This window comes from Coregonus lavaretus, assembly GCF_964263955.1.
Source record: "Coregonus lavaretus genome assembly, chromosome: 10".
Lineage (NCBI taxonomy): Eukaryota > Metazoa > Chordata > Actinopteri > Salmoniformes > Salmonidae > Coregonus > Coregonus lavaretus.
The window spans coordinates 9,838,414-9,865,442 of record NC_139997.1 but is presented as its reverse complement, the minus strand read 5'-3'; the positions used below and the strand labels follow the sequence as shown (position 1 = coordinate 9,865,442).

The 27,029-nt window shown below is 43.5% G+C and overlaps 2 protein-coding genes across 2 annotated transcripts in view; both read left to right on the top strand.

Moving 5' to 3' along the window:
- Nucleotides 1–18,079, top strand: part of LOC311136029 (integrin alpha-1-like) — an 88,188-nt gene extending 70,109 nt beyond the window's left edge. Inside the window, 19 exon segments of the mRNA XM_084170092.1 lie at nt 43–185; nt 1,486–1,629; nt 2,670–2,930; nt 3,061–3,191; nt 7,084–7,259; nt 7,471–7,616; nt 8,841–8,948; nt 10,978–11,054; nt 11,366–11,492; nt 11,628–11,708; nt 11,827–11,903; nt 12,099–12,188; nt 12,337–12,445; nt 14,604–14,717; nt 14,926–15,030; nt 15,129–15,233; nt 15,388–15,483; nt 15,715–15,828; nt 16,211–18,079. Coding sequence (XP_084026218.1) covers nt 43–185; nt 1,486–1,629; nt 2,670–2,930; nt 3,061–3,191; nt 7,084–7,259; nt 7,471–7,616; nt 8,841–8,948; nt 10,978–11,054; nt 11,366–11,492; nt 11,628–11,708; nt 11,827–11,903; nt 12,099–12,188; nt 12,337–12,445; nt 14,604–14,717; nt 14,926–15,030; nt 15,129–15,233; nt 15,388–15,483; nt 15,715–15,828; nt 16,211–16,270 — 2,264 coding nt within the window. The 3' untranslated portion in view covers nt 16,271–18,079.
- Nucleotides 18,080–22,072: 3,993 nt separating this feature from the next.
- The window catches only part of LOC311135600 (integrin alpha-2-like), a 33,997-nt gene continuing 29,040 nt past the window's right edge, over nt 22,073–27,029 (top strand). Inside the window, exon 1 of the mRNA XM_084169612.1 lies at nt 22,073–22,154. Coding sequence (XP_084025738.1) covers nt 22,106–22,154 — 49 coding nt within the window. The 5' untranslated portion in view covers nt 22,073–22,105. The remainder of the gene's footprint in view (nt 22,155–27,029) is intronic.

The window sequence follows — 27,029 nt, the reverse complement described above, 5'->3', positions numbered from 1 at the left end:
AATGTGTGTGTGTGTGTGTGTGTTTATCTGCCGTATCTGCAGGTTATGCCGTACAGTCAGCATCAACTCCTAACGGTGTGTTATACATCACGGGGGCACCGCGGTACAACCACACAGGCAGAGTCATTGTGTACAAACTGGATGGGAAACACACCACAGTCACACAAGTACTGAAAGGAGAGCAGGTGTGTTCAGTTATCATTCATCCATCTTCCACCACCATCTCATAATACACATCTTTACATTATGTAGGTTGTTTTGCCGAACTCAAGGGTTAGGGTTAGACACCGCAGTGTGGGAAGAGACTATACATTCTGTAACCAACGCCACACAAACTGGTTGAGGACATCATTCGTATACATTAGATAGGAATGGACTGAGAGTCTGAAAGGTGAGCAGAAAATAAAGTACTGTAATTGTATTTGAAAGCATACAATTCAGATTAGGTCCCTGATGTCAAGGCATGAGCTCATACTGTGTTTCTACTTTAGTTTGAGATTCAGAAGAGGTTAAGGTTATATTATAAACTGGGTCGTTCGAGCCCTGCGTGCTGATTGGCTGAAAGCCGTGGTATATTTAAGCAATAAGGCACGAGGAGGTGTGGTATATTTTTTACATTTTAGGCATTTAGTAGACGCTCTTATCCAGCGCGACTTACAGTTCGTGAGTGCATACATTTTCATACTGGCCAATATACCACGGCTAAGGACTGTTCTTACGCACGACGCAACACAGAGTATACCACAAATCCCTGATGTGCCTTATTGCTATTATAAACTGGTTAACAATGTAATTAGAGCAGTAAAAATAAATGTTTTGTCTTGCCTATTCACCCTCTGAATGGCACACATACACAATCCATGTCTCAATTGTCTCAATGCTTAAAAATCCTTCTTTAACCTGACTACTCTCCTTCATCTACACTGATTGAAGTGGATTTAACAAGTGACATCAATAAGGGATCATAGTTGTCACTGGATTCGCCTGGTCAGTCTATGTCATGGAAAGAGCAGGTGTTCTTAATGTTTTGTATACTCAGTGGATATACTATATACCACATCCCCTCTGACATTATTGCTTAATTAAATTAAAACATGAGCTGTCTGTCTCCTGTAGATTGACTCCTACTTTGACCTCTGTCTGTCTCCTGTAGATTGACTCCTACTTTGACCTCTGCCTGTCTCCTGTAGATTGACTCCTACTTTGACCTCTGCCTGTCTCCTGTAGATTGACTCCTACTTTGACCTCTGTCTGTCTCCTGTAGATTGACTCCTACTTTGACCTCTGCCTGTCTCCTGTAGATTGACTCCTACTTTGACCTCTGCCTGTCTCCTGTAGATTGACTCCTACTTTGACCTCTGCCTGTCTCCTGTAGATTGACTCCTACTTTGACCTCTGTCTATCTCCTGTAGATTGACTCTACTTTGACCTCTGTCTGTCTCTTGTAGATTGACTCCTTCTTTGACCTCTGTCTGTCTCCTGTAGATTGGCTCCTACTTTGGCAGTGTGCTCCAGACGGTGGATGTTGACCAGGACTCCTACACAGACATCCTTCTGGTGGGAGCTCCTATGTTCATGGGCCCCGAGAGGAACGAACAGGGACAGGTGTACGTCTACAAACTCAATGAGGTGTGTGTGTGCATGTACTTCACCTGATTCATCATAGTAAATTATGTTCAAACATCAAGGTCATATCATTCATGTAACTATTTAACATTACTACTATATTGTTGTTGCACTTTGGGGGTATGTGTGTTATCATAGAAATATAATTCAAATCAAATCAAAATGTATTCGTCACATACACTTATTTAGCAGATGTTATTGCGGGTGTAGCGAAATGCTTGTGTTCCTAGTTCCAACAGTGCAGTAGTATCTAACAATTCACAACAATACACACAAATCTAAAACTAAAAGAATGGAATTAAGAAATATATCAATATTAGGACGAGCAATGTCGGAGTGGCATTGACTAAAATACAGTAGAATAGAGTTCAGTATATACATATGAGATGAGTAAAGCAGTATGTAAACATTACTAAAGTGACTAGTGTTCCATTATTAAAGTGGCCAGTGATTCCATGTCTATGTATATAGGGCAGCAGCCTCTAAGGTGCAGGGTTAAGTAACCGGCTGGTAGCCGGCTAGTGATGGCTATTTAACAGTCTGATGGCCTTGAGATAGAAGTTGTTTTTCAGTCTCTCGGTCCCAGCTTTGATGCACCTGTACTGACCTCGCCTTCTGGATGGTAATGGGTTGAACAGGCCGTGGCTCGGGTGGTTGATGTCCTTGATGATCTTTTTGGCCTTCCTGTGACGCCGGGTGCTGTAGGTGTCCTAGAGGGTAGACAGTGTGCCCCCGGTGATGCGTTGGGCAGACCGCACCACCCTTTGGAGAGCCCAGAGGTTGCGGGCGGTGCAGTTGCCGTACCAGGCGGTGATACAGCCCGACAGGATGCTCTCAATTGTGCATCTGTAAAAGTTTGAGGGTCTTAGGGGCCAAGCCGAATTTCTTCAGCCTCCTGAATTTCTTCAGCCTCCTGAATTATATCTCTATGTGTGTTATAGTATGAAGGGACAGAGGCATAGCGGTCTAATGATGTGCACCAAACATCTATGTGTTACTCAACAGCTCCCCCCCCTCCCCTCTCTCCCTCCCTTCCTACCTAGAAGGGCCTATTTGAGCACCAGACCACGCTGAAGCCAGACAACCAGATGTGTTGTACCTCGGCCCACTCCCACGGCTGCACCATCGTCAACACCAACGACCCGTGTGGCGCCCGCTTCGGCACCGCCATCGCAGAAGTCAGTGACCTGGACCTGGATGGGAACCGGGACGTGGCCATCGGGGCGCCGCTGGAGAACGACCACAAAGGGGCCGTCTACATCTACCATGGAGCCAAGAAGACCATCAAGGAAAAATATGTGCAGGTAAAGAAAGACAAGACCATGTGTTCTCCGACTATTCTACAGTAAGATGACAGTATTAAGAGTATACAGTAAAAGTGAGAGTTGTTAATGTTAGCCTTCTGAAAGTGTGTGTGTGCTGGTGTGGTTTTAGCGTATCCCAGGCCCTGGAGATGGGGTGAAGACTAAGTTCTTTGGCCAGTCGATCCATGGAGTCATGGATCTGAACGGAGACGGAATTATAGACATTACCATCGGAGGGCTGGGAGGGGCTTCTCTGTTCTGGTGAGTGTTTAGTGCCTCAGCTTTCAGTGTCAAACACACACACGCACCTACGCACGCACCCACGCACGCACACACACACACACACACACACACACACACACACACACACACACACGCAAACGCACGCACGCGCACGCGCATACACACACACACATGCACGCACGCGCATGCACCCACACACACACACACACACACCCACGCATGCACCCACACACACACACACACACACCCCACGCATGCACCCACACACGCAAACACACACACACACACGCATGCACACACGCATGCACACACGCATGCACCCACACACACACACACGCATGCACCCACACACACGCACGCACGCACCACACGCACGCACGCACCCGCACGCACGCACGCACGCACGCACCCACACAAACACACGCATGCACCCACACACACACACACTCCACTTGAACTATTAGTAATAGCAGTAACTTTATCTCATCTATCAAAGACTGTCACTTTGGTTTACACAGCTGTGTCCCTTTCAGGATTTGAACCAACAACCCCTTCCTCTCCTTGTTCAAACCCCTGTCCCTCCTCTTCTCTCATGGAGCTGAGTCTACTCCTCTCCTCTCCTCTCCTCTCCTCTCCTCTCCTCTCCTCTCCTCTCCTCTCCTCTCCTCTCCTCTCCTCTCCTCTCCTCTCCTCTCCTGTCCTGTCCTGTCCTGTCCTGTCCTGTCCTGTCCTGTCCTGTCCTCTCATCTCTTTCTCTTCTCTTCTCTTCTCTTCTCTTCTCTTCTCTTCTCTTCTCTTCTCTTCTCTTCTCTTCTCTTCTCTTCTCTTCTCTTCTCTTCTCTTCTCTTCTCTTCTCTTCTCTTCTCTTCTCTTCTCTTCTCTTCTCTTCTCTTCTCTTCTCTTCTCTTCTCTTCTCTTCTCTTCTCTTCTCTTCTCTTCTCTTCTCTTCTCTTCTCTTCTCTTCTCTTCTCTTCTCTTCTCTTCTCTTCTCTTCTCTTCTCTTCTCTTCTCTTCTCTCTTCTCTTCTCTTCTCTTCTCTTCTCTTCTCTTCTCTTCTCTTCTGGAGATGAGCCCACACATTTCAGGGATGACCCCAGCCAGGGATCCTTCACGCCCACTCAGTTTCAGCTGGAACAGGCCTAGTTGACCAGGGCTGTGTGAAAAACTCAAACTCCCAAGAGGCATAGCTCTTAAAACATGATTTGGCAGCTCTTCCTCCTGGGTTCTTGGCCCTCTGCTTAACAGAGCGTGGCTGTAGAAGGAGCGGGAGTCACTCCTCTGCTTAACAGAGCGGGGCTGTAGAGAGAGCTGGAGTCACTCCTCTGCTTAACAGAGCGTGGCTGTAGAGAGAGCGGGAGTCACTCCTCTGCTTAACAGAGCGTGGCTGTAGAGAGAGCGGGAGTCACTCCTCTGCTTAACAGAGTGTGGCTGTAGAGAGAGCGGGAGTCACTCCTCTGCTTAACAGAGCGTGGCTGTAGAGAGAGCGGGAGTCACTCCTCTGCTTAACAGAGCGTGGCTGTAGAGAGAGCGGGAGTCACTCCTCTGCTTAACAGAGCGTGGCTGTAGAGAGAGCGGGAGTCACTCCTCTGCTTAACAGAGCGTGGCTGTAGAGAGAGCGGGAGTCACTCCTCTGCTTAACAGAGCGTGGCTGTAGAGAGAGCGGGAGTCACTCCTCTGCTTAACAGAGCGTGGCTGTAGAGAGAGCGGGAGTCACTCCTCTGCTTAACAGAGCGTGGCTGTAGAGAGAGCGGGAGTCACTCCTCTGCTTAACAGAGCGTGGCTGTAGAGAGAGCGGGAGTCACTCCTCTGCTTAACAGAGCGTGGCTGTAGAGAGAGCGGGAGTCACTCCTCTGCTTAACAGAGCGTGGCTGTAGAGAGAGCGGGAGTCACTCCTCTGCTTAACAGAGCGGGGCTGTAGAGAGAGCGGGAGTCACTCCTCTGCTTAACAGAGCGTGGCTGTAGAGAGAGCGGGAGTCACTCCTCTGCTTAACAGAGCGTGGCTGTAGAGAGAGCGGGAGTCACTCCTCTGCTTAACAGAGCGTGGCTGTAGAGAGAGCGGGAGTCACTCCTCTGCTTAACAGAGCGTGGCTGTAGAGAGAGCGGGAGTCACTCCTCTGCTTAACAGAGCGGGGCTGTAGAGAGAGCGGGAGTCACTCCTCTGCTTAACAGAGCGGGGCTGTAGAGAGAGCGGGAGTCACTCCTCTGCTTAACAGAGCGGGGCTGTAGAGAGAGCGGGAGTCACTCCTCTGCTTAACAGAGCGGGGCTGTAGAGAGTTAGAGAGTCACTCCCTAATTCCAGAGCATCCATGGCAGTGGGCCTAACAGTGGCTCTAACAGTTTGATACTGCAACTGGAGAACATACAGTGCATTCTGAAAAAGTATTCAGACCCCTTCCCTTTTTCCACATTTTGTTATCAATCTACACACAATACCCAATAATGACAAAGTGAAAACAGGTTTATAGAAATTCTTGCAAATTTATTAAAAGTTAAAAACAGAAATACCTTATTTACAGAAGTATTCAGACCCTTTGCTATGAGTCATGAAATTGACCTCCTGTTTCCATTTATCATCCTTGAGATGTTTCTACAACTTGATTGGAGTCCATCTGTGGTAAATTCAATTGATTGGACATGATTTGGAAAGGCACACACCTGTCTATATAAGGTTGCACAGTTGACAGTGGATGTCAGAGCAAAAAGCAAGCCATGAGGTCGAAAGAATTGTCTGTAGAGCTCCAAGACAGGATTGTGTCGAGGCACAGATCTGGGGAAGCATACCAAAAAATGTCTGCAGCATTGAAGGTCCCCAAGAACACAGTGGCCTTCATCATTCTTAAATGGAAGAAGTTTGGAACCACCAAGACTCTTCCTAGAGCTGGTCACCTGGCCAAACTGAACAATAGGGGGAGAAGGGCCTTGGTCAGGGAGGTGACCAAGAACCCAATGGTCACGCTGACATAGCTCCAGAGTTCCTCTGTGGAGATGGGGGAACCTTCCAGAAGGACAATCATCTCTGCAGCACTCTACTAATCAGGCCTTTATGGTAGAGTGGCCAGACAGAAGCCACTCCTCAGTAAAAAAGGCACATGACAGCCCGCTTGGAGTTTTCCAAAAGGCACCTAAAGGACTCTCAGACCATGAGAAACAAGATTCTCTGGTCTGATGAAACCAAGATTGAACTCTTTGGCCTGAATGCCAAGCGTCACATCTGGAGGAAACCTGGCACCATCACCTTCCAACAGGACAACGACCCTAAGCACACAGCCAAGACAATGCAGGAGTGGCTTCGGGACATGTCTTTGAGTGGCCCAGCCAGAGCCCGGACTTGAACCCGATCTAACATCTCTGGAGAGACTTGAAAATAGCTGTGCAGCGACGCTCCCCATCCAACCTGACAGAGCTTGAGAGGATCTGCAGAGAAGAATGGGAGAAACTCCCCAAATACAGGTTTGCCAAGTTTGTAGCGCATACCCAAGAAGACTCGAGGCTGTAATCGCTGCCAAAAATACTTCAACAAAGTACTGAGGAAAGGGTCTGAATACTTATGTAAATGTGATATTTGTATTTTTGCTTTGTCATTATGGGGTATTTAATCCATTTTAGAATAAGGCTGTAACGTAACAAAATGTGGAAAAAGTCAAGGGGTCTGAATACTTTCCAATTCCACTGTATAACTCATTTATGGATCTTTTTGTAGAGCCGCCATGGCCGGCGACGTGGTTAGCACACATCTTTACATAAGAATTTAATAAAGTGTTTTTAATTTGATTTTGAGGTTTACTGTATAAAGAATTATAGCAATACCATTTTGGCTACTTTTTTTTTTTAGTTTAATTCACAGTTCATTGATTATTGTAACAGTTTCATATGCCAGTTACAAGTTTCTGAATTTCTGTTTGTCATTCAGGTCCAAGGATGTTGCTGAGCTTTATGCCAACATGACCTTTGACCCAAGCAAGATCAACCTACAGCAGCCCACTAAAGACTGTGTGCTGGGTGGGAGAGACACCGTGTGTGTGAAGACCAGTGTCTGCTTTAGCTACAGCGTCAAGTCTGAGAAGGACCACACTAACTTGGGCACAGGTGAGAGTCTGATAAATGTACTTCCAGTATGTTTGAATGTTTACAGTGTAAACACTTCAATTAAATGCAATGATTGTAACTGACTCTGGATAAGAGCATCTGCTAAAGGAGTAAAATATAAACTGTAAACCAGACAGTCTTTTCTCCAGGATTTCTGGAAAACCTGAGAATTATGGGAAAGTTACCGGATTTGGTGTTTGTTGTGTTTCAGCCATTAAGTACAACCTGACTCTGGACTCTCTGAGGGCGAAGTCGAGGGCAGCGTTTGTCAACTCTGATGAGAAGAGTGAGAGGAAGGTCCAGGCCATCGTCAACATCATAGACACTCTGTGTCTGGAGCATTCCTTTGCCATGAAGGCAAGTAAATCCTTCCTCAATCAGCCTGGTCAACATGAAGAGAGGAGGGAGAGAGGAGGGAGAGAGGAGGAAGAGAGGAGGGAGGGAGGGAGGGAGAGAGGAGGGAGGGAGAGAGGAGGGAGGGAGAGAGGAGGGAGGGAGAGAGGAGGGAGAGGAAGAGAGCCCATAGAAGAAGAAAAAATTCCCTCTCTTACATACTAGTAGAACACTGTTGAATGTGCTACTGGCTGCAGAGTTTGAACCAGAGAGGGAAAATGGGTTACAATTTTCATTGTGAAAGCATCAGATAAAGCTTTTAGCCTGGCCCCAGATCGGTTTGTTCTGTATAGTCAACTCCTATGTTTGGCATGACATGACCATAGGAGTTGATTGGCAAAACAGCACAAAGCCTGGGACCAGGCTAAAGGGCCATTAGTATCTCAGTAGACTGGCCAGTGAATGCAGTGGATGGATGTACAGTATGGTAGGAAAGCTCTTAACATGAAAGCGGAGACAGATCTCCTTCCCTTGATCAAAGGTAAAATCATCTCCAGTAAAACAACCCCTTTTACAAAAGGTCCATTACTGTAGATACAAGCATTCGGCTTAAAAGAGGCCTAGAAATCAATTCACATTACATTGATTGTTAATTGTTTTACTGAGTTTTGTAGCAGATAGTAGTACAATATAAGGTTTTAGTGAGAATGTCAGATGAAAAGAACAGAGGAGAGAGGGAAAAGAGACAGGAGGGAGGGAGGGAGGGAGTCTGGTACACCACGTAGCCAGACAGATCACATGCTGTCTATCCCACCTGGAACATAGCTGCTGTCTGATAGAGACTGACACACAGAACCCACATTGTCCTCCCAGGGGGAGAACTAATAGACATGCAGCCCTCGTAATCCAGAGGGACTACTGATAACAGGGCGGGTTATACATACATGTGTATTGTTAGATATTACTGCACTGTTGCACACTAGGAACACAAACATTTCGTTACACCCGCAATAACATCTGCTAAATATGTGTATGCGACCAATAACATTTGATTTGATACAGCGAATGAGATATAAAGCATACAGAAGACAACAGTACATAAGATGAGAAATACTGACATTTAATAAAAATGCATTTTTTTAAAACGATACTGTACTCTGACAGTAAGCAAAAGCTTGTCTAAGTACAGCTAAGAGTGTAGAGTACATACATTGTTCATATAATTACATTATCCCCTCTTCCTTGCAGGCTAAACTGGACTTCAGAGACCCCATCATGGTCTCCCTAGAGTTTGGTCTGGCTGAGGACACAGGCCCTGTCCTGGATGGAGACTTACCAACGTCACTCAACAAAACGGTACAATGAACCACACTGCGTTGTTTGGCAGAGGGACGGAGGGAGCCAAAACATGTAGCTGGATGATAACACCGTGGTACAACAGGATGTTAGCACGGTGATAGAACAGGATGATAACACTGTGGTACAACAGGATGTTAACACAGTGGTAGAACAGGATGATAACACCGTGGTACAACAGGATGTTAACACGGTGATAGAACAGGATGATAACACTGTGGTACAACAGGATGTTAACACAGTGGTAGAACAGGATGTTAACACCGTGGTACAACAGGATGTTAACACAGTGGTAGAACAGGATGATAACACAGTGGTAGAACAGGATGTTAACACAGTGGTAGAACAGGATGTTAACACAGTGGTAGAACAGGATGTTAACACAGTGGTAGAACAGAGATTCCATGAGGACTCGAGTTCCTCAACACAATACAGGGTGTGATGTCATCCAAGTTGCATGTCTGTTTTGTCAGTTAGCACATGTTCACTGTCTCTCATGCTATAAACACACCACAACACTCTCAGTACAACACACCACACCACTCTCAGTACAACACACCACAACACTCTCAGTACAACACACCACACTACTCTCAGTACAACACACCACACCACTCTCAGTACAACACACCACACCACTCTCAGAACAACACACCACACCACTCTCAGTACAACACACCACACCACTCTCAGTACAACACACCACACCACTCTCAGTACAACACACCACACCACTCTCAGAACAACACACCACACCACTCTCAGTACAACACACCACACCACTCTCAGTACAACACACCACACCACTCTCAGTACAACACACCACACCACTCTCAGTACAACACACCACACCACTCTCAGTACAACACACCACACCACTCTCAGTACAACACACCACACCACTCTCAGTACAACACACCACACCACTCTCAGTACAACACACCACAACACTCTCAGTACAACACACCACACCACTCTCAGAACAACACACCACAACACTCTCAGTACAACACACCACACCACTCTCAGTACAACACACCACACCACTCTCAGTACAACACACCACACCACTCTCAGTACAACACACCACACCACTCTCAGAACAACACACCACAACACTCTCAGTACAACACACCACACCACTCTCAGTACAACACACCACACCACTCTCAGTACAACACACCACACCACTCTCAGTACAACACACCACACCACTCTCAGTACAACACACCACAACACTCTCAGAACAACACACCACTACACTCTCAGTACAACACACCACACCACTCTCAGTACAACACACCACACCACTCTCAGTACAACACACCACACCACTCTCAGTACAACACACCACTCAGGATCATTGAGTTCATTCTGTTATACTAGAGGAGGGGTCCTGTTATTGTTAGTGGAGAGCAGAGATGGGACAAACAAACACACACATGCTCTCTAACGTGCACGGACGCAAGCTCACTCACACACACACACACATATATACACACACACACACACACACCAGAGGAAACTGGTGGGAGGAGCTATAGGAGGACAGGCTCATTGTAATAGTTGGAATGGAATTGAATTGATGGAATGGAGTCAAACATTTGTTTTCCATATGTTTGATACCGTTCCATTCATTGCATTCCAGCTATTACAATGAGCCTGTCCTCCTATAGCTCCTCCCACCAGTTTCCTCTGACACACACACACTTATCAAGTGGAAGCGCTATGTTTTCCCTGAGACATCGTATGGCATCCCAGAACGTCATTCCTGAGAGCAGACAGTGTTGCTCTAGTCATCATTCCAATGACACTGGGAATGGGAACCAATGGGATTTTGACTCCCAAACGTTTGGGAAGGAAAAACAAAGGACTCTTTCAGTCAAAAAACAAACAAGAACACAGACAATTCACTGTCTCTTGATGCAATCACTAAAGCGAGTGAATTAGTTTTCGACTGCTTTCTTGCTAGTGCTGTCTTGTACATGGTCTAGCCTATATTGCTTGTAACCATGCACATGTCATTCAGATTCCTTTGGTGGACTGTGGGAGCGATGACAAGTGCATAGCTGACCTATCCCTGAAGGCTGTGCCAAGTATACAAAGGTATTTTCACAAAGATTGTATTCTTTCAAGCCATCTAACTGTCATTATGTGGTAATTCAGTGCTAGGTATGTTGCCCTTGTACTTTAGTGCCCCCTTGTGTTGGTCCAGATGAAGTGTCGCAGCATTACTGCACAATCTGCCCTGCTACAGTAATAATATTACAGTAAAATCTGACCTGCTACAGTAGTAATATTACAGTAAAATCTGACCTTCTACAGTAATAACATTACAGTAAAACCTGCCCTGCTACAGTAATAACATTACAGTAAAATCTGCCCTGCTACAGTAATAACTTTCCTATTATTTCCAGTCTTGTGATCAAAGCCAACAAGGAAAAGTTCCATGTGCTCATTACCACTAGAAACAGTCAAGACAATGCCTACAACACCAAAGTCATGCTCAGCTTTACTGAAAACATCAACTACGTCAAAGTCGAGGTGAGATTCTTCTCTATGTTTGTATAGCTGTTGTGTAGCTTTGATTTACATTGATGTCTTGGATGTTGGGAATCAGAACGTCAGTATGGGTTTTGACGTTGACATTGTATGTGATATCAACCCTTTACTCTGCAGCCCAAAGACAAAGACTGCAGTCTGAATAATACCAAAGTTGAGTGTGCTGTAGGATATCCATTCCTCAAAAGCAATGTAGAGGTAAGACGATTCTTGCAATCATGCAAATCTATTCTTGTACCATTAGACTCACTATGTACTTCATGTTTCATTTTGTGATGAATAGGCCACTGATGGATTCTGCTTGTTCTCCCTCCAGGAGGTGTTTAAGATCCTGTTTGAAGTCAACCCTGCCCACGTCTGGAAAGAAATTCAGATCAACGTAACTGCAACCAGGTACAGTAAGCCATGGTGTTCATTCATTCATTTTATTTATTTAGCCAGGAAAGTCCACACAGTAACAATGGCTAGTGTTTTCCGGGGAGTCCTGGGTTCCATGCTAAATCTCAGCAACAGAAAATAAATGAGCGAGCAAAGAAGAAATATTGAAATGTCAAAATTCTAATGTAATTACTTTTCTCATTCCTACAGTGACAGTGAGGAATTGAAGACCACCCTCCATGACAACTCTGTGAGAATCTCCATCCCTGTGAAGTACGAGGCTGGACTCAGATTCACTGCGTGAGTACAGACAGCAGCAGCTACAACACGTACAGCACATTTTTATATCCTTAAAAAATAGAGGTACAGTATTAGTTTGACCTTTTTTCAAATCTTTCCATCTCCTTTCTAATCTTTCCATCTCCTTTCTCATCCCTCCATCTCTCAGTGACAGGCATATGAAGGAGGACCACATCATAGTGAAAGAGGGAGAGCAGTACCCCAGCGTCTTCAACCACACCAGTGTGATAGGAGAAGAGGTCAAGATCAGCTATACGGTAAGACCTACATACTGTAGACTGTAGTAATACCTGGTTAAATATGGCCAGGGGATAAGAGCAATTCAATTAAATGTATTTATAAAGCCCTTTTTACATCATCAGATGTCACAAAGTGCTTATACAGAAACCCAGCCTAAAACCTCAAAGAGCAAGCAATGCAGATGTAGAAGCATGGTGGCTAGGAACAACTCCCTAGAAAGGCAGGAACCTAGGAAGAAACCTAGAGAGGAACCAGGCTCTGAGGGGTGGCCAGTCCTCTTCTGGCTGTGCCCGTAATATAGCCCCACAGTGGAGGCGTCATAATACCCATAAAACCTAGCGGTCAAACAGGGAAATGGTTCCAATCATTTTTTCCACCATTAATTTTCCCATAGGGGATTTTAGAAACACTTAAAATAAGTGCTGTGTTTCGTGTAGACTTACCCTGGTGTGATGTTTTGATAACGTATAAATCAATTTCCCTGTTTTATGGGTATTATGACTCATACTGTGGTACTCTATAGGGTAAAGGCAGAGAATCCCAGTAGAGAGATGGGAGCCGGCAAGGCAAAGACAGGAAGGGTGGTTCGTCACTCCAGTGTCTTTCCGTTCACCTAAGCATCCCTGGGCCAGACTACACTCAATCACAGGACCTACTGAAGAGATGAGTCTTCAGTAAAGACTTAAAGGTTGAGACCGAGTCTGCGTCTCTCACATGGATCGGCAGACCATTCCATAAAAATGGAGCTCTATAGGAGAAAGCCCTGCCTCCAGTTGCTTGCTTAGAAATTCTTTCAACAATAAGCAGGCCTGCGTCTTGTGACCATAGTGTACACTACCGGTCAAAAGTTTTAGAACATCTACTCATTCAAGGGTTTTTCTTTATTTTTATATAATAGAATAATAGTGAAGACATCAAAACTATGAAATAACACATATGGAATCATGTAGTAACCAAAAAAGTGTTAAACAAATCAAATATATTTTATATTTGAGATTCTTCAAATAGCCACCCTTTGCCTTGATGACAGCTTCAATCTTAAAATGGAACCTTGAGGAACACCGAAACGTACCGTTGATTTGTCAGAAGACGAACCATCCACAAAGATGAACTGATAATCTTTCCGACAGATAAGATCTAAATCAGGCAAGAACTTGTCCGTGTAGACCATTTTGAGTTTCCAATCTTTCAAAAATATTGTGGTGATCGATGGTGTCAAAAGCGACACTAAGTTCTAGGAGCACAAGGACCAGACGCAGAGCCTTGGTCTGACACCATTAAAAGGTAATTTACCACCTTCACAAGTATGGTCTCAGTACTATGATGGAGTTTAAAACCAGACTGGAGCATTTCGTATACATTATTTGTCTTCAGGAAAGCAGTGAGTTGCTGAGCAGCAACTTGAAATAATATAGGCCGATGGTAAAAACACTAGGCTTTAGTACTGCCACGTTTAGTGAGTTTGGTACACATTCGGAGGATAGGGAGCCGTTTATTTTGTTCAACATAGGAGGGCCAAGCACAGGAAGTAGCTCTTTCAGTAGTTTAGTTGGAATAGGGTCCAGTATGCAGCTTGACGGTTTAGAGGCCATGACTATTTTCAGGAATGTTTCAAGAGATATAGGATTTAAACACTTGAGTGTCTCCATTGATCCTAGGTCCTGGCAGTTCTGTGCAGACTCAGGACAACTGAGCTTTGGAGAAATATGCATATTCAAATAATTTGCTTTCTAATGATCAAAGAAGTTAATGAATTCATCACTGCTGAAGTGAAGGCCATCCTCACTTGGGGAATGCTGCTTTTTAGTTAGCTTTGCGACAGTATCAAAAATAAATGTTTGATAATTTTTACTCTCCTCAATCAGGTTGGAAAAGTAGGCTGATTGAGCAGCAGTGAGGTCTGTGGACTTCTCCATGTGAATATTGAAAAATGTGAATATTATCTACCATGACTACGAGGTCCAATAGGAATTCAGGGAACTCAGTGAGGAACACTGTGTACAGCCCAGGAGGCCTGTAAACAGTAGCTATAAAAGGTGATTGAGTAGGTTGCAATCCACTGACTATATACCAAAAGTAAGACACTTATTCTAAGTTGCCAAAGCGCGAAAAAAAAACGTGGTTACATTTTGACTGAAAGACCTGTGACTTCCTGTCTCTCTCTCTGGTTTCCAGGTTAAAAAGGATGTGGATATGGAGACTCCTCCTCTGAAGCTGAGGGTGACGTACCCGTACCTATCACCTAGAGAGAACGTCCTGCTTTATCTGACACATGTCACCTCCTCACAGGTAAGACTTCTCTAACCTACATTATGCGTACTGTACCATAGAGGTAGACGGTCTACCTGTATCCCCTGCACATGGTTCTCTACCAGTCAACAGACAATCACACTGGGAAGTCAAACAGTCTGCAGAACTGTGGTGGTGTGGATCAAGTTGATCCAAATGTGATTGATTGATAATTTATTGATTGATGGATCTTTTCTCTCTCCCACAGGATGTGAAATGTAATGTCAGGGACCTGATTAACCCTTTAAAGATCAACCACAACAACATGCACACCATCAATCCTAAAAAAGAGACCCTCAGTGTCTTCCTGGTGGTGAGTCAACACTACTGTGTGTGAGTGTGAGTGTGAGTGTGAGTGTGAGTGTGAGTGTGAGTGTGAGAGTCTCACAGTGTGGGTACTCTCCTTTGCAGGGCTGTAAGGACCACCCGTGTAAGTCATTTGACTGCTCCATCCCTCAAGTCAACAACAGTCAGGTCAATGTTACCTTCAGGGTGTGGAAACCCACCTTTATCAAAGTGAGTACAGTGAAGTGTCACCTGTTTGTTTGTTTGTTTAATTCATTCATTGTTTTTGATTGATTGATTTATTTATTAATTGATTGATACATTTATTAATTGATAAATGTATTGGTATATTAAGTGAATAATGGAATTGCTCTTTGCTCCACAGGCAGAGTTCCCCAGCCTTCATATGATTGTTCATGCCACTCTGGAGAACCTGAACACTGATCTCTTTGTGTTGAGTACCCCCAATTACGCCAGAGATGTGAGTGCAATTATCTATTCATTTTCATGTGATATGCTGTGTTTACACAGGCAGCACAATTCTGATCTTTTGCCCAATTATTGGTCTTTAGGCCAATCAGAACTGATTTTTTGCTAATAATCAGGAAAAAATATCAGAATTGGGCTGCCTGTGTAAACACAGCCTTTATGTGTTTGCTTTTTATCCTTTGCTTGTTTTCTGGTTCGTGTAAAACTCTTGCTTCCATCTCAGGTGAAGATCCAGGTCTCTAAAGAGGCGTTGGGAGGTATACCACTGTGGATCATTATAGTCAGCATCCTAATAGGACTGCTCATTCTGGCACTGGTCATCTTCACTCTATGGAGGGTATGTGTGTGTTCACAACCTTCTGTCTGCTTGTGTCTGTTGGGGAACTTTTATTCTATTATAATTTGTATCTTCCCAAATAGAATAATAATAATAATAATAATAATAATAATGCTTGTATTTGGCCTATCTCACACATGTACAAGTGTGTATTATATGCATGAGTGAATTGCAAATGTGTTTTTTGCATATCCCAACTCCCCCTGAGACACCCTGGGAGAGTAGGGTCAAGGCTTGTATTATAGAGAGGCTCAACAGTGGTGTGATCATGTGTGAAATGCATTTTTAAATCTATTGAACTTGAACTCAAACCTGAGACTTGGAGTTTGGATGTGAATTCTGGATGATGTTTTATTCACTGTTGTCTTTTCTGCTCCACCAGGCTGGGTTTTTCAAGAGAAGATCCATAGAGGACATGGAGAATGACGACATGAAGGACTGATCCTTCCACCACCCTACAGATCTGTCTGTCTTCAGGTCTGTCTTCAGGTCTGTCTTCAGGTCTGTCTTCAGGTCAGTCAGAAGAGATACCATAGGAAATACCCCATCAACCAATTCACCTGAATGCCATCAGGTCAGAAGAAAAGCCTGTCTATTTATGGCTCTGCAACAACCATTCACCTGAATGTGATGTGGCACATCTACCAGCCTTAAAAACATGATCTGGTTCAGTGGATAGAGAGGCCTGGGGAAATATTGAACTTGTACAGTACACTTTGGTCTTCCATCTATCCAACTTGGGTACCAAGACCTGGACCTAAAAGACCTAAGCTAGAAGGGAAATCAGAAGACCTGAAGGATAATGGCACCCTGACCCAGACCTGATCAAATGCAGCCACATCAGCTTTATACAACAGGACAAAACGTTCTCAGGTTCACTTATAGCGTCAACATCCCAACGACACTAAAAACACCTCAGATTACAGTATGGCATTACACCAAAATGGTCCAAATGTCCAAGACAATCTGCGATGGATTAGAGTCCTGTGTTATAGTTTGTTAGATATTTTTAACGAATATATTGTAAATGTATACCATGTGCTGCATTTATGTGTTATTACCTATATTTTGAGACATTCCTCATCTTCTAAGCATGATGTTTGCTTTTTGAGACACTGATATGAGACACTAATATTTTCACATGAGTGTTTTTCCAGTCTTACGAGTGCAATCTGTAAATTGGATTATTATTTGTTTTAACAAGAGTGTTTCCCTGAATATTGAAGGGGTCTATGCAAGTGTACCCTCCCCAAATATATATTCAGTATAAAAGAAGAGGAGGAACAGATGCATTTAACTATTGACATAAATACAATGTTTATTTAAAAAATATATTTCCTCATCTAGTTTTTGTTTCATCTTGTTACCACATGGGGGCAGAGAACTTACAGATTGTTCCTTTACAGTATTAGGAAAACCTTTGATTATACTGTACATGTAATGTAAAGTTTGTACATAAAGTTATGTTTGCAATAATTCCTCTAATTTAAGATCAAATTGAGTCCAGCATGTATCACCAAGGCCCTATATGTCAGTAATAGAGAGAAAATAAGTCATTTGCTCCAACATTTCTCAGGTATTACATATGATAGTATGGCGAGAGTATGGCGATAGTATGGTGATAGTATTCCCACGGGGGGCCAGTATGAAAAATGTATGCACTCACTAACTGTAAGTCGCTCTGGATAAGAGCGTCTGCTAAATGACTAAAATGTAAATGTGATAGTATGGTAATAGTATGGTGATAGAATAGTGATAGTATGGTGATAGGATAGTGATAGTGTAGTGATAGTATGGTGATAGTATGTTAATAGGATGGTGATAGTATGGTGATAGTATGTTAATAGTATGGTGATAGTATGATGATAGTATGGCAATAGTATGAATTAGATAAAACAAACAAACTTAGTATTTTAAAAGAAAATATAATTAAAAAGAAAATATGTAAATATTGGTCTTATATCTTGATCAAAATTTAAATGTTTGATAAATGTGTATTGGAACTAGATGCATTTTGTATCTATTCACTAAGATGTTTTCTTTTTTTTACTCTTCTTTCTTTCTGTTCTGTCTTTTGATTTGGGGGAGTGATTTCGTGAGGTAGCCTACGGTCACATACAGTAATCCAAAAAGTATTTCAGCTGAGTGTAACTTGATTCCTGATGTTCGAACCTGTCAGTATCACAAAACAAAGAGATGTTTGTCTCAGAGAAGGTCAAACTCTGGAAACTAGGCTGTTGAAAGTCACAAAAGGGGGGGGGGGGGGGGTGATTTTGGTTTGCAATGCATATCAACACCAGGTTATACCAAAGCCCTGTAGTCTCTGTTATGGCCGGAGCGGTAGAGGTTTAAAAGTAGAAATGTTCCCTCTTTTATTTATGCACCATCTCTGTTTTCTCTCCGCCTAAATTCAGGGAGGGGGGAGGGGGAGGGAGGGAGGGACTGCATCAGACTGATGTACTCCAGTCATACACACTGCTGTGAACTTTCCATTTAATGCACTGGTTTGTCATACTGTATGTACTCTGATCAGCACAGATTTGAAAGCATTTTGAAAGCATTGCACATGCTGTCAAGGATCTTATGCCAAAAAATAATAAAGAATTGTTTTTTAATTAATACATGTTGGAAATCAATGGCCATAGCACTGGATAAGTATTGTGGTATAGCAGGTTAGTTACAGGTGTGTGTGTGATCATTGAATGCTAAGAAGTCATAAATGATGTCCCTCTCTGCAGGGCAGGCAGCAGGTGAGCTATTTTGCTGCAAATAGGTTGCTCATGTGTTTGGGATTACAGTTCATTCTTTCATCTGGATCCTGTTAAATCAGTGGGCAGTCTGGGCCCTGCAGGCCTACTGACCCCATTACACAGACGGGTTTCATGGGTTCAGACTGAGAGCTGAGAGAAAATGGGCAAGACAGCTTCCAGTATGATTCTGCAGCTGGCATCTGCCTTTCTTTGTAGGTGTTTGTGCCTACAGAACAATAACTCAAAACATGAACACAGGCAGACAGACAGACAGCCAGACAAATGAACACCCACAGTTTGGGTTAATGATTGATGACAATGCTGATGTTAAACCCATGGATATGGATATCATTGGGGTTCTGTGGGGTGAGAGAGAGAGGCAGGCAGCGAGAGAGACCGAGACACAAAGAGAGGCAGAGAGAGAGAGCGACAGGGAGAGGGACATACACACACAGAGAGAGAGAGACACAGATGAGACACAGAGAGACAGCGAGAGAGAGAGAGAGAGAGACAGGGAGAGAGAGAAATGTCCTTGTTTATTTCCCTTTTGTTTATTGTCTATTTTACTTGCTTTCGCAAGGTAAACATGTTTCCCATGCCAATAAAGGCCTTTGAAAGAGAGACAGAGACACAGAGAGGGAGATCCCTGACTATTGCTCTGCCTCAGGGCTTCCATAGCACTACTGACTATTGCTCTGCCTCAGGGCTTCCATAGCACTACTGACTACTGCTCTGCCTCAGGGCTTCCATAGCACTACTGACTATTGCTCTGCCTCAGGGTTTCCATAGCACTACTGACTATTGCTCTGCCTCAGGGCTTCCATAGCACTACTGACTATTGCTCTGCCTCAGGGCTTCCATAGCACTACTGACTATTGCTCTGCCTCAGGGCTTCCATAGCACTACTGACTACTGCTCTGCCTCAGGGCTTCCATAGCACTACTGACTATTGCTCTGCCTCAGGGTTTCCATAGCACTACTGACTATTGCTCTGCCTCAGGGCTTCCATAGCACTACTGACTATTGCTCTGCCTCAGGGCTTCCATAGCACTACTGCTCTGCCTCAGGGCTTCCATAGCACTACTGCTCTGCCTCAGGGCTTCCATAGCACTACTGACTATTGCTCTGCCTCAGGGCTTCCATAGCACTACTGACTACTGCTCTGCCTCAGGGCTTCCATAGCACTACTGAATACTGCTCTGCCTCAGGGCTTCCATAGCACTACTGCTCTGCCTCAGGGCTTCCATAGCACTACTGACTATTGCTCTGCCTCAGGGCTTCCATAGCACTACTGCTCTGCCTCAGGGCTTCCATAGCACTACTACCTATTGCTCTGCCTCAGGGCTTCCATAGCACTACTGCTCTGCCTCAGGGCTTCCATAGCACTACTGCTCTGCCTCAGGACTTACATAGCACCTTTAGAGAGAGCTTTATAGGAAATGGTGTACAATCTTTCAGGGGGTAAAACACAGAAGTCCAGAGTTTATTCTATTTACATAAATAAAACACACCAAGCATCAAAACGAAACTATCACAAGGGAAATATTCCACCTTGGCAATAACAAATGGAAGAGTGAGCTACTCGCTCTCACAATGAAACAATCACTCACAAAGACAGAGGGAACACTTATACACATACTAATTAGGGGAATGAGCACCAGGTGTGTGTGATTGACAAGACAAGACATGACAAGTGGAGTGATGAGAATGGGATCGGCAGTAGCTAGTAAGCCGCTGTTGACGAACGCCGAAACCTGCCCGAACAAGGAGGGGAGGCAGCCTCGGCGGAAGTCGTGACATGTAACTATGAGGGACTGGGGTCAGGCAGGGGTGTGTGTGTTGTTAACAAATAGTCCCAAGAGTCACCTGTCAAATTGAAATGCAATATATCATTCTCTGGAAACATATACAGTAAACATTTATATGGACACACAGACGTAATGTAAATACTAAATCAGACAAGTTACTAAAACATAATGACTCATTGGTCACCATTCATACCATTTGGTTTATCACTATGTTTGAACGAGCATGTGGTGTATTACTGAGTATATAGCATGTTGTTATCTTGAATGGATGATCTTATAAGGAGTATAAAGAAGATAGCACCGCCTTCCTGTCTGTGTAGATAACAGTAAATGGTTCCAGACCTAGTTGTCCACTCATACCTTACCACATCCTGTAGTGTGACTGTATAGGTGCATTGTTGTTATCAAGTCATCGTGAGAGATGTCATCATCAACCACAGTCCACAAAATGAGAAGGAGCTTTTGTGAGAGAAAATATGTTGCTCAATTGTGTCCACAGTTACACTCTAGGCCAGGTTTCCCCATTAGGCCCACCGGTGGTTTTATTTGGCCCCCAAGTTCTGAGCAATTTTTTTAATTTGGGACATAAAAGATTGTAAAAACACCAGGAAATCAGCTCCAAGTGATTTTAATTTAAGAAATCTGTTCCCAAGTATTCTCACGCATAATAGAGAGACACGTGATCGTATACAAATGTAAGCAAGGTTTGAAATTATTATGTTTTAGTCAAATATTATATCTGTTTGGGATTCTTGATTTCAATTTGCAGTCTACAAATTGTTCCGGACCGACCATCTGCTCAAGAAAAAATCGGCCTGCGGTTGAATCTTGTTGATGATCCCTGCTCTATGCTATACTGGATTGAAAATAATTACATCACAGGCGCCTTTTCACTCAGACAAGTCAATATTAAGGATATTAAAATGGGCTTGGTGAAGTTGGTCGTTCTCTCCATATAAAAGCTAATGTTAGAAATCTAAGTGGCATTTGTATACATGAAGAATTTTACCTACAGAACTCCTGCAAGCCAATCAATGTCGTGTCATAATTTAATTGTAGCAGCACGAACATATTTGAGACGAGAACACTACACTACAGTACAGTATATTACCTTGCAAGGTCAAACCAACCAGATGTCGCAATCATTGAGCTTTTGGGAAAGAGCACAGTTAGAAAGATATGGCATATAGAAGCAAACCGGATGGACATCATGAAAATAATCGGAGAGGTTGAGAGTATAAGAAGTTCAGGAGCAAAAACAAATAAAATAGAATTATTTCGAATTATTTCGATAGTAAGTATAGGCTGGAAGTAGAGGCCTGGGCATTGTTGTTCACTAATTTACCCCAAGTAGGGAAAGGATGGCGGGGTTGAAAAGTAATAAAGGAGAGTATATATATAAAAAACCTGGGGGATTGGAAGTGATGCAGACAATTACATTGATGGAAGTTACAATCTATTTGCAATATTAAGCTGATCTACCCCCCAATAAGAAAAAATAAATAATAATTGAGCTATAGCCCTTGTTCGCTCCTCGGAAGCGCACTGCAATTGTGGGTCAGGTAGTGCGCTGTGACGTAGGTACGCCCACTCCCTCTCTGTCCTTCTCAATATCTACCCTCCGGAGCGAATTTCACCAACCGTGAGAAGTCTGCTGAAGTTAAAAAAGGGGACCCGAAGAGGCGCTGCTTTCATCACCTATTTTTTACTCTTGCAACAATGGAGTTTAATCCAAAGAGGACTGTTTTAACGCTGATTTTGATCCAATGTAAGTACTTTTTTTACACTTTTATGCATGTTCCGTATGAGATAATACAACTTTATTTTGCATGGAGCGTCAAGTGCCACAGATATTCCAAGTGCGTGATTTACTTACTGATCAACACTATGAGCCATTGACTTCATATTAGGCGAGTTGGCTCTCAATGGAAAGTATAACAGTGTTGAATGTCTCCCCTGAGATAACTGGCCACAAGACAACGTTGTTTCAATCTGTCAGTAACATTCTGAATAGGTCTGCCTTCCATGCCTTTGAAAACATCATGCCAGTACAGATGAGGCTGGAGGTGTACTAAAATATTTTAAATACTATGGATATCAGGAATGAAATACTGTATTTGGAGTGAATTTGATTATTTATTTTATTGTATGACCATTTATCTGCTAGAAAGAGCATGTTTTCTACAGTTGATGTCAAGAGTGTCAGTCAGTGTTGGAAAGCAGCACTATTGCAGGTTAGGTCAGATTATATTGTATTCAAATCAAATCAAATCAAATCAAATTTTATTGGTCACATGCGCCGAATACAACAGGTGCAGACATTACAGTGAAATGCTTACTTACAGCCCTTAACCAACAGTGCATTTATTTTAAACAAAAAAAGTAAGAATAAAACAACAACAAAAAAAGTGTTGAGAAAAAAAGAGCAGAAGTAAAATAAAGTGACAGTAGGGAGGCTATATATACAGTAAAATAAAGTGACAGTAGGGAGGCTATATATACAGGGGGGTACCGTTGCAGAGTCAATGTGCGGGGGCACCGGCTAGTTGAGGTAGTTGAGGTAATATGTGTTGTAAGGTGAGAGCTGTGTTGACATCCCCATGTGATATTCTGTTGCCTGAATCAATGAAAATCGTTAATGCCAGCCAGGTCCATATATCATCAGGATGAGGTTACAATGGGCTGTGCCAAGGGGGAGCACATACACCTTATTGTAGAGGTGTGTGAATGAACATGCTGCAACAATGGTCTAAACATCACAGTCACAAACAGTATATTAGACTATTGACTGAGGAGTTGCAAAGCATAGTTGTTAAACCATAGTTACTACTACACTCTGAAAAAAAGGTGTTATCTAGAACCGAAAAGGGTTTTTCGGCTGTCCCCATAGGAGAACCCTTTGAAGAACTCCTTTTGGTTCCAGATAGAACACTTTTGGTTCCAGGTAGAACCCTTTTGGGTTCCATGTAGAACCCTTTTCACAGAGGGTTCTACATGGAACCCAAAAGAGGTCTACCTGGAACCAAAAAGGAACCCTTATTTCTAAGAGTGTCATATTTATTGATGTATTTATAACCGGTGTCAGTGTGCCATCTTAGCTTATAGTGCTGCCTCCCTGAACCTGCCCCTGACTGGCCTTGAATCAGGTTCCTCTACCTCGCCAACACACGTAACTGCGCGCTTGACAACGTACGAACCGATTGAGCTATAGAAATGGATCCAATTCGATAGCTCCATTGGCGACATTTCAAGCTAGCTGTGAAGTGAGTTTACGGCACGTGGATAAGAGCGTCTGCTAAATGACTAAAATGTAAATATTATTAACTCCATTACAAATGGCTTCATGAGATCTGACTGCAGTTCTCACAGTCAAAACAAGCTATGTTTGCTATCATGTCATAGTGAAGGTGAAGAGACGGTATAGATTGCGTCAGAGGCTAGAGTTTGTCCTGACCAGCTGACTTTACCAGGAAGAACTCCCAATAGACATGGATTCACCGGAGCCCCCCGCTGCCCAGCCGCTGTCCAATGAGGTGCTCAGTCAGTCAGTCAGTCAGTCAGTCACAGAGCAGTGGGTTATCCAGCTTGCTGCACACAAAGCATCCAGCCGACTGGAACCACATTGGGACAGAATCAGCAAGGTTTACACAGGGCCAGTGGGAACACTCTCTTTTGTCTGTCTCTCTCACCCTGTCTCTCCTTCTCTCTCTGCATCTCTCTATCTGTCTGTCTCTCTCACCCTGTCTCTGTCTCTCTTTCTCTCTCTGCATCTCTCTATCTGTCTGTCTCTCTCACCCTGTCTCTCTTTCTCTCTCTTTCTCTCTCTATCTGTCTCTCTCTCACCCTGTCTCTCTGCATCTCTCTATCTGTCTGTCTCTCTCACCCTGTCTCTCTGTCTCTCTTTCTCTCTCTGCATCTCTCTATCTGTCTGTCTCTCTCACCCTGTCTCTCTTTCTCTCTCTTTCTCTCTCTATCTGTCTCTCTCTCACCCTGTCTCTCTGCATCTCTCTATCTGTCTGTCTCTCTCACCCTGTCTCTCTGTCTCTCTTTCTCTCTCTGCATCTCTCTATCTGTCTGTCTCTCTCACCCTGTCTCTCTTTCTCTCTCTTTCTCTCTCTATCTGTCTCTCTCTCACCCTGTCTCTCTGCATCTCTCTATCTGTCTGTCTCTCTCACCCTGTCTCTCTGTCTCTCTTTCTCTCTCTGCATCTCTCTATCTGTCTGTCTCTCTCACCCTGTCTCTCTTTCTCTCTCTTTCTCTCTCTATCTGTCTCTCTCTCATCCTGTCTCTCTGCATCTCTCTATCTGTCTGTCTCTCTCACCCTGTCTCTCTTTCTCTCTCTATCTGTCTGTCTCTCTCACCCTGTCTCTCTTTCTCTCTCTATCTGTCTTTCTCTGTCTGTCTCTCTGTGACTCCTTTTTTCATTCTTGTTATCGCTGCTATACCTCACTTTCTCCTTCTACCACTGTATACCTCACTCTCTCCCTCTCTGTCACACTGTATCAGTCCACTTTAATTAAAGGTCCTCTGTGTGCCTCTGCCACTGCCCGTCCCGGAATCCCTGTTTCCACGGTGACAGTTGGGGAACACACTGATAAGGCATGTGAGTGGTCGTTGACCATTTTGGCCAAGAGGCAAAACATTTCTCACTCATATCTCACATACTCTGTCAATGGCAACCACAATGTTCTTTTTTAGAGTTTTGGGAAATAACTGTCATTATTCTAAAAAAAATTGTGGAAATAGATGGACACCCAAGTTGAACTGTCAGGGCCATGTAGTCACTGTGTTTGAGAAGTGTCTAAGGATCTATTCATTGGTGTTGATGCTGTACATTATCTCACTCTCAGGGACTCTTCAGGCAGGTGCTACTTAGCTTAAAACAGACATGTTAATATGGCTATAGACCCAGCACTGTAACCACAACTCATAGGTGTGATAAATAGGAGGACAGTCACATACTCACATCCTGTTCTAAGTTATCTGTCTACCAATTTTCACATCCTGTTCTAAGTTATCTGCCTACCAATTTTTAGTCATTTAGCAGATCCTCTTATCCAGAGCAACTTACAGTAGTGAGTGCATACATCTAACAGGTGGATAAGGCTGCATCCCAAATAGCACCCTAGGGACCATAGGGCTCTGGTCAAAAGTAGTGCACTATATAGGCTATAGGGTGTCATTTGGAGACGTTGACCCCCTCGCAGCCCTGTTTTAGTGTTTGTATGTGATGTGACTCACCGACTAGTTAGAAGACAACCAATGCTAAACATGCTAGGTCCTACAGAGGATGAGTTTACCTGACGATGAGGAAACACAGAAAGTTGTATAAGTCTTTATCAGAATGACTAATACATGGGTGTGGGCAGTGTGGGCAGTGTGGGCAGTGTGGGCAGTGTGGGCATGTATATATTTACATTCTCAAGGCTGTTAACCATTCCAAAACAGCACCATGGAATATTTCAGTTGCTGTTGTATTTTTGAATCTGATTCTATCATCATAGTGTATGATGAAGGTTCCATAATGTAAACACACATAAACACCACAGAACAGCCTCGATTCGTCGGGGCATGGACTCTACAAGGTGTCGAAAGCATTTCACAGGGATGCTGGCCCATGTTGACTCCAATGCTTCCCACAGTTGTGTCAAGTTGGCTGGATGTCCTTTGGGTGGTGGACCATTCTTGATACACACGGGAAACTGTTGAGCGCGAAACACCCAACAGTGTTGCAGTTCTTGACACAAACCGGTACGCCTGGCACCTACTACCATACCCTGTTCAAAGGCACTTCAATCTTTTGTCTTGCCCATTCACCCTCTGAATGGCACACATACACAATCCATGTCTCAATTGTCTCAAGGCTTAAAAATATATTTTTAACCTGTCTCCTCCCCTTCATCTACACTGATTGAAGTGGATTTAACAAGTGACATCAATAAGGGATCATAGCTTTCACCTGTATTCACCTGGTCAGTCTATGTCATGGAAAGAGCAGGTGTTCATAATGTTTTATGTAGTTATTAACAGTGTTATTAAAAACCATTACAATTTTATAATAGTATCCCTAACCCTATAGTACCTTAGCCGTGTAGTAGTATGGAGCAAAATGCTGCAGTTATGGAGTTGTGAGCCTCATTTCTCTATTTGTGTAAAGTGTGGTGACACCTGGCCTGTGTTGGGTTGGGTCTTGTTACGGCATATGAACTTAACCTGATTGTGGTGTCACCACCCTACTAAGCAAAAGGCTCTTTGGACTGCAGTATAAAATGCTCAGACACCGTGTTTTGAACAAAGTCTATTAAATCGATTTATATTGGCTTCCACAGCATACGTGAAGAGTAGCATTATATCCCATTCTATGTCACTGTCTTCAAGTAAGAAAAATGCATTATTGGGCAATGCTAAATCCTAACCCATTATTTCTGTACTGCTTCAGTTCTGAAGATTTTACATTTTACATTTTAGTCATTTAGCAGATGCTCTTATCCAGAGCATCGTCATCATCATTCATCGTAATTAATTTTATTTAACCAGGGTAGCTCGGTAAGACAACCACGTATCACAGTCATAGTAAGTAAAACCTTTCCTGATTAAAGCAGCTATCAGTGAAGTCAGTGATATTAATAAAATAAAAGGCAAG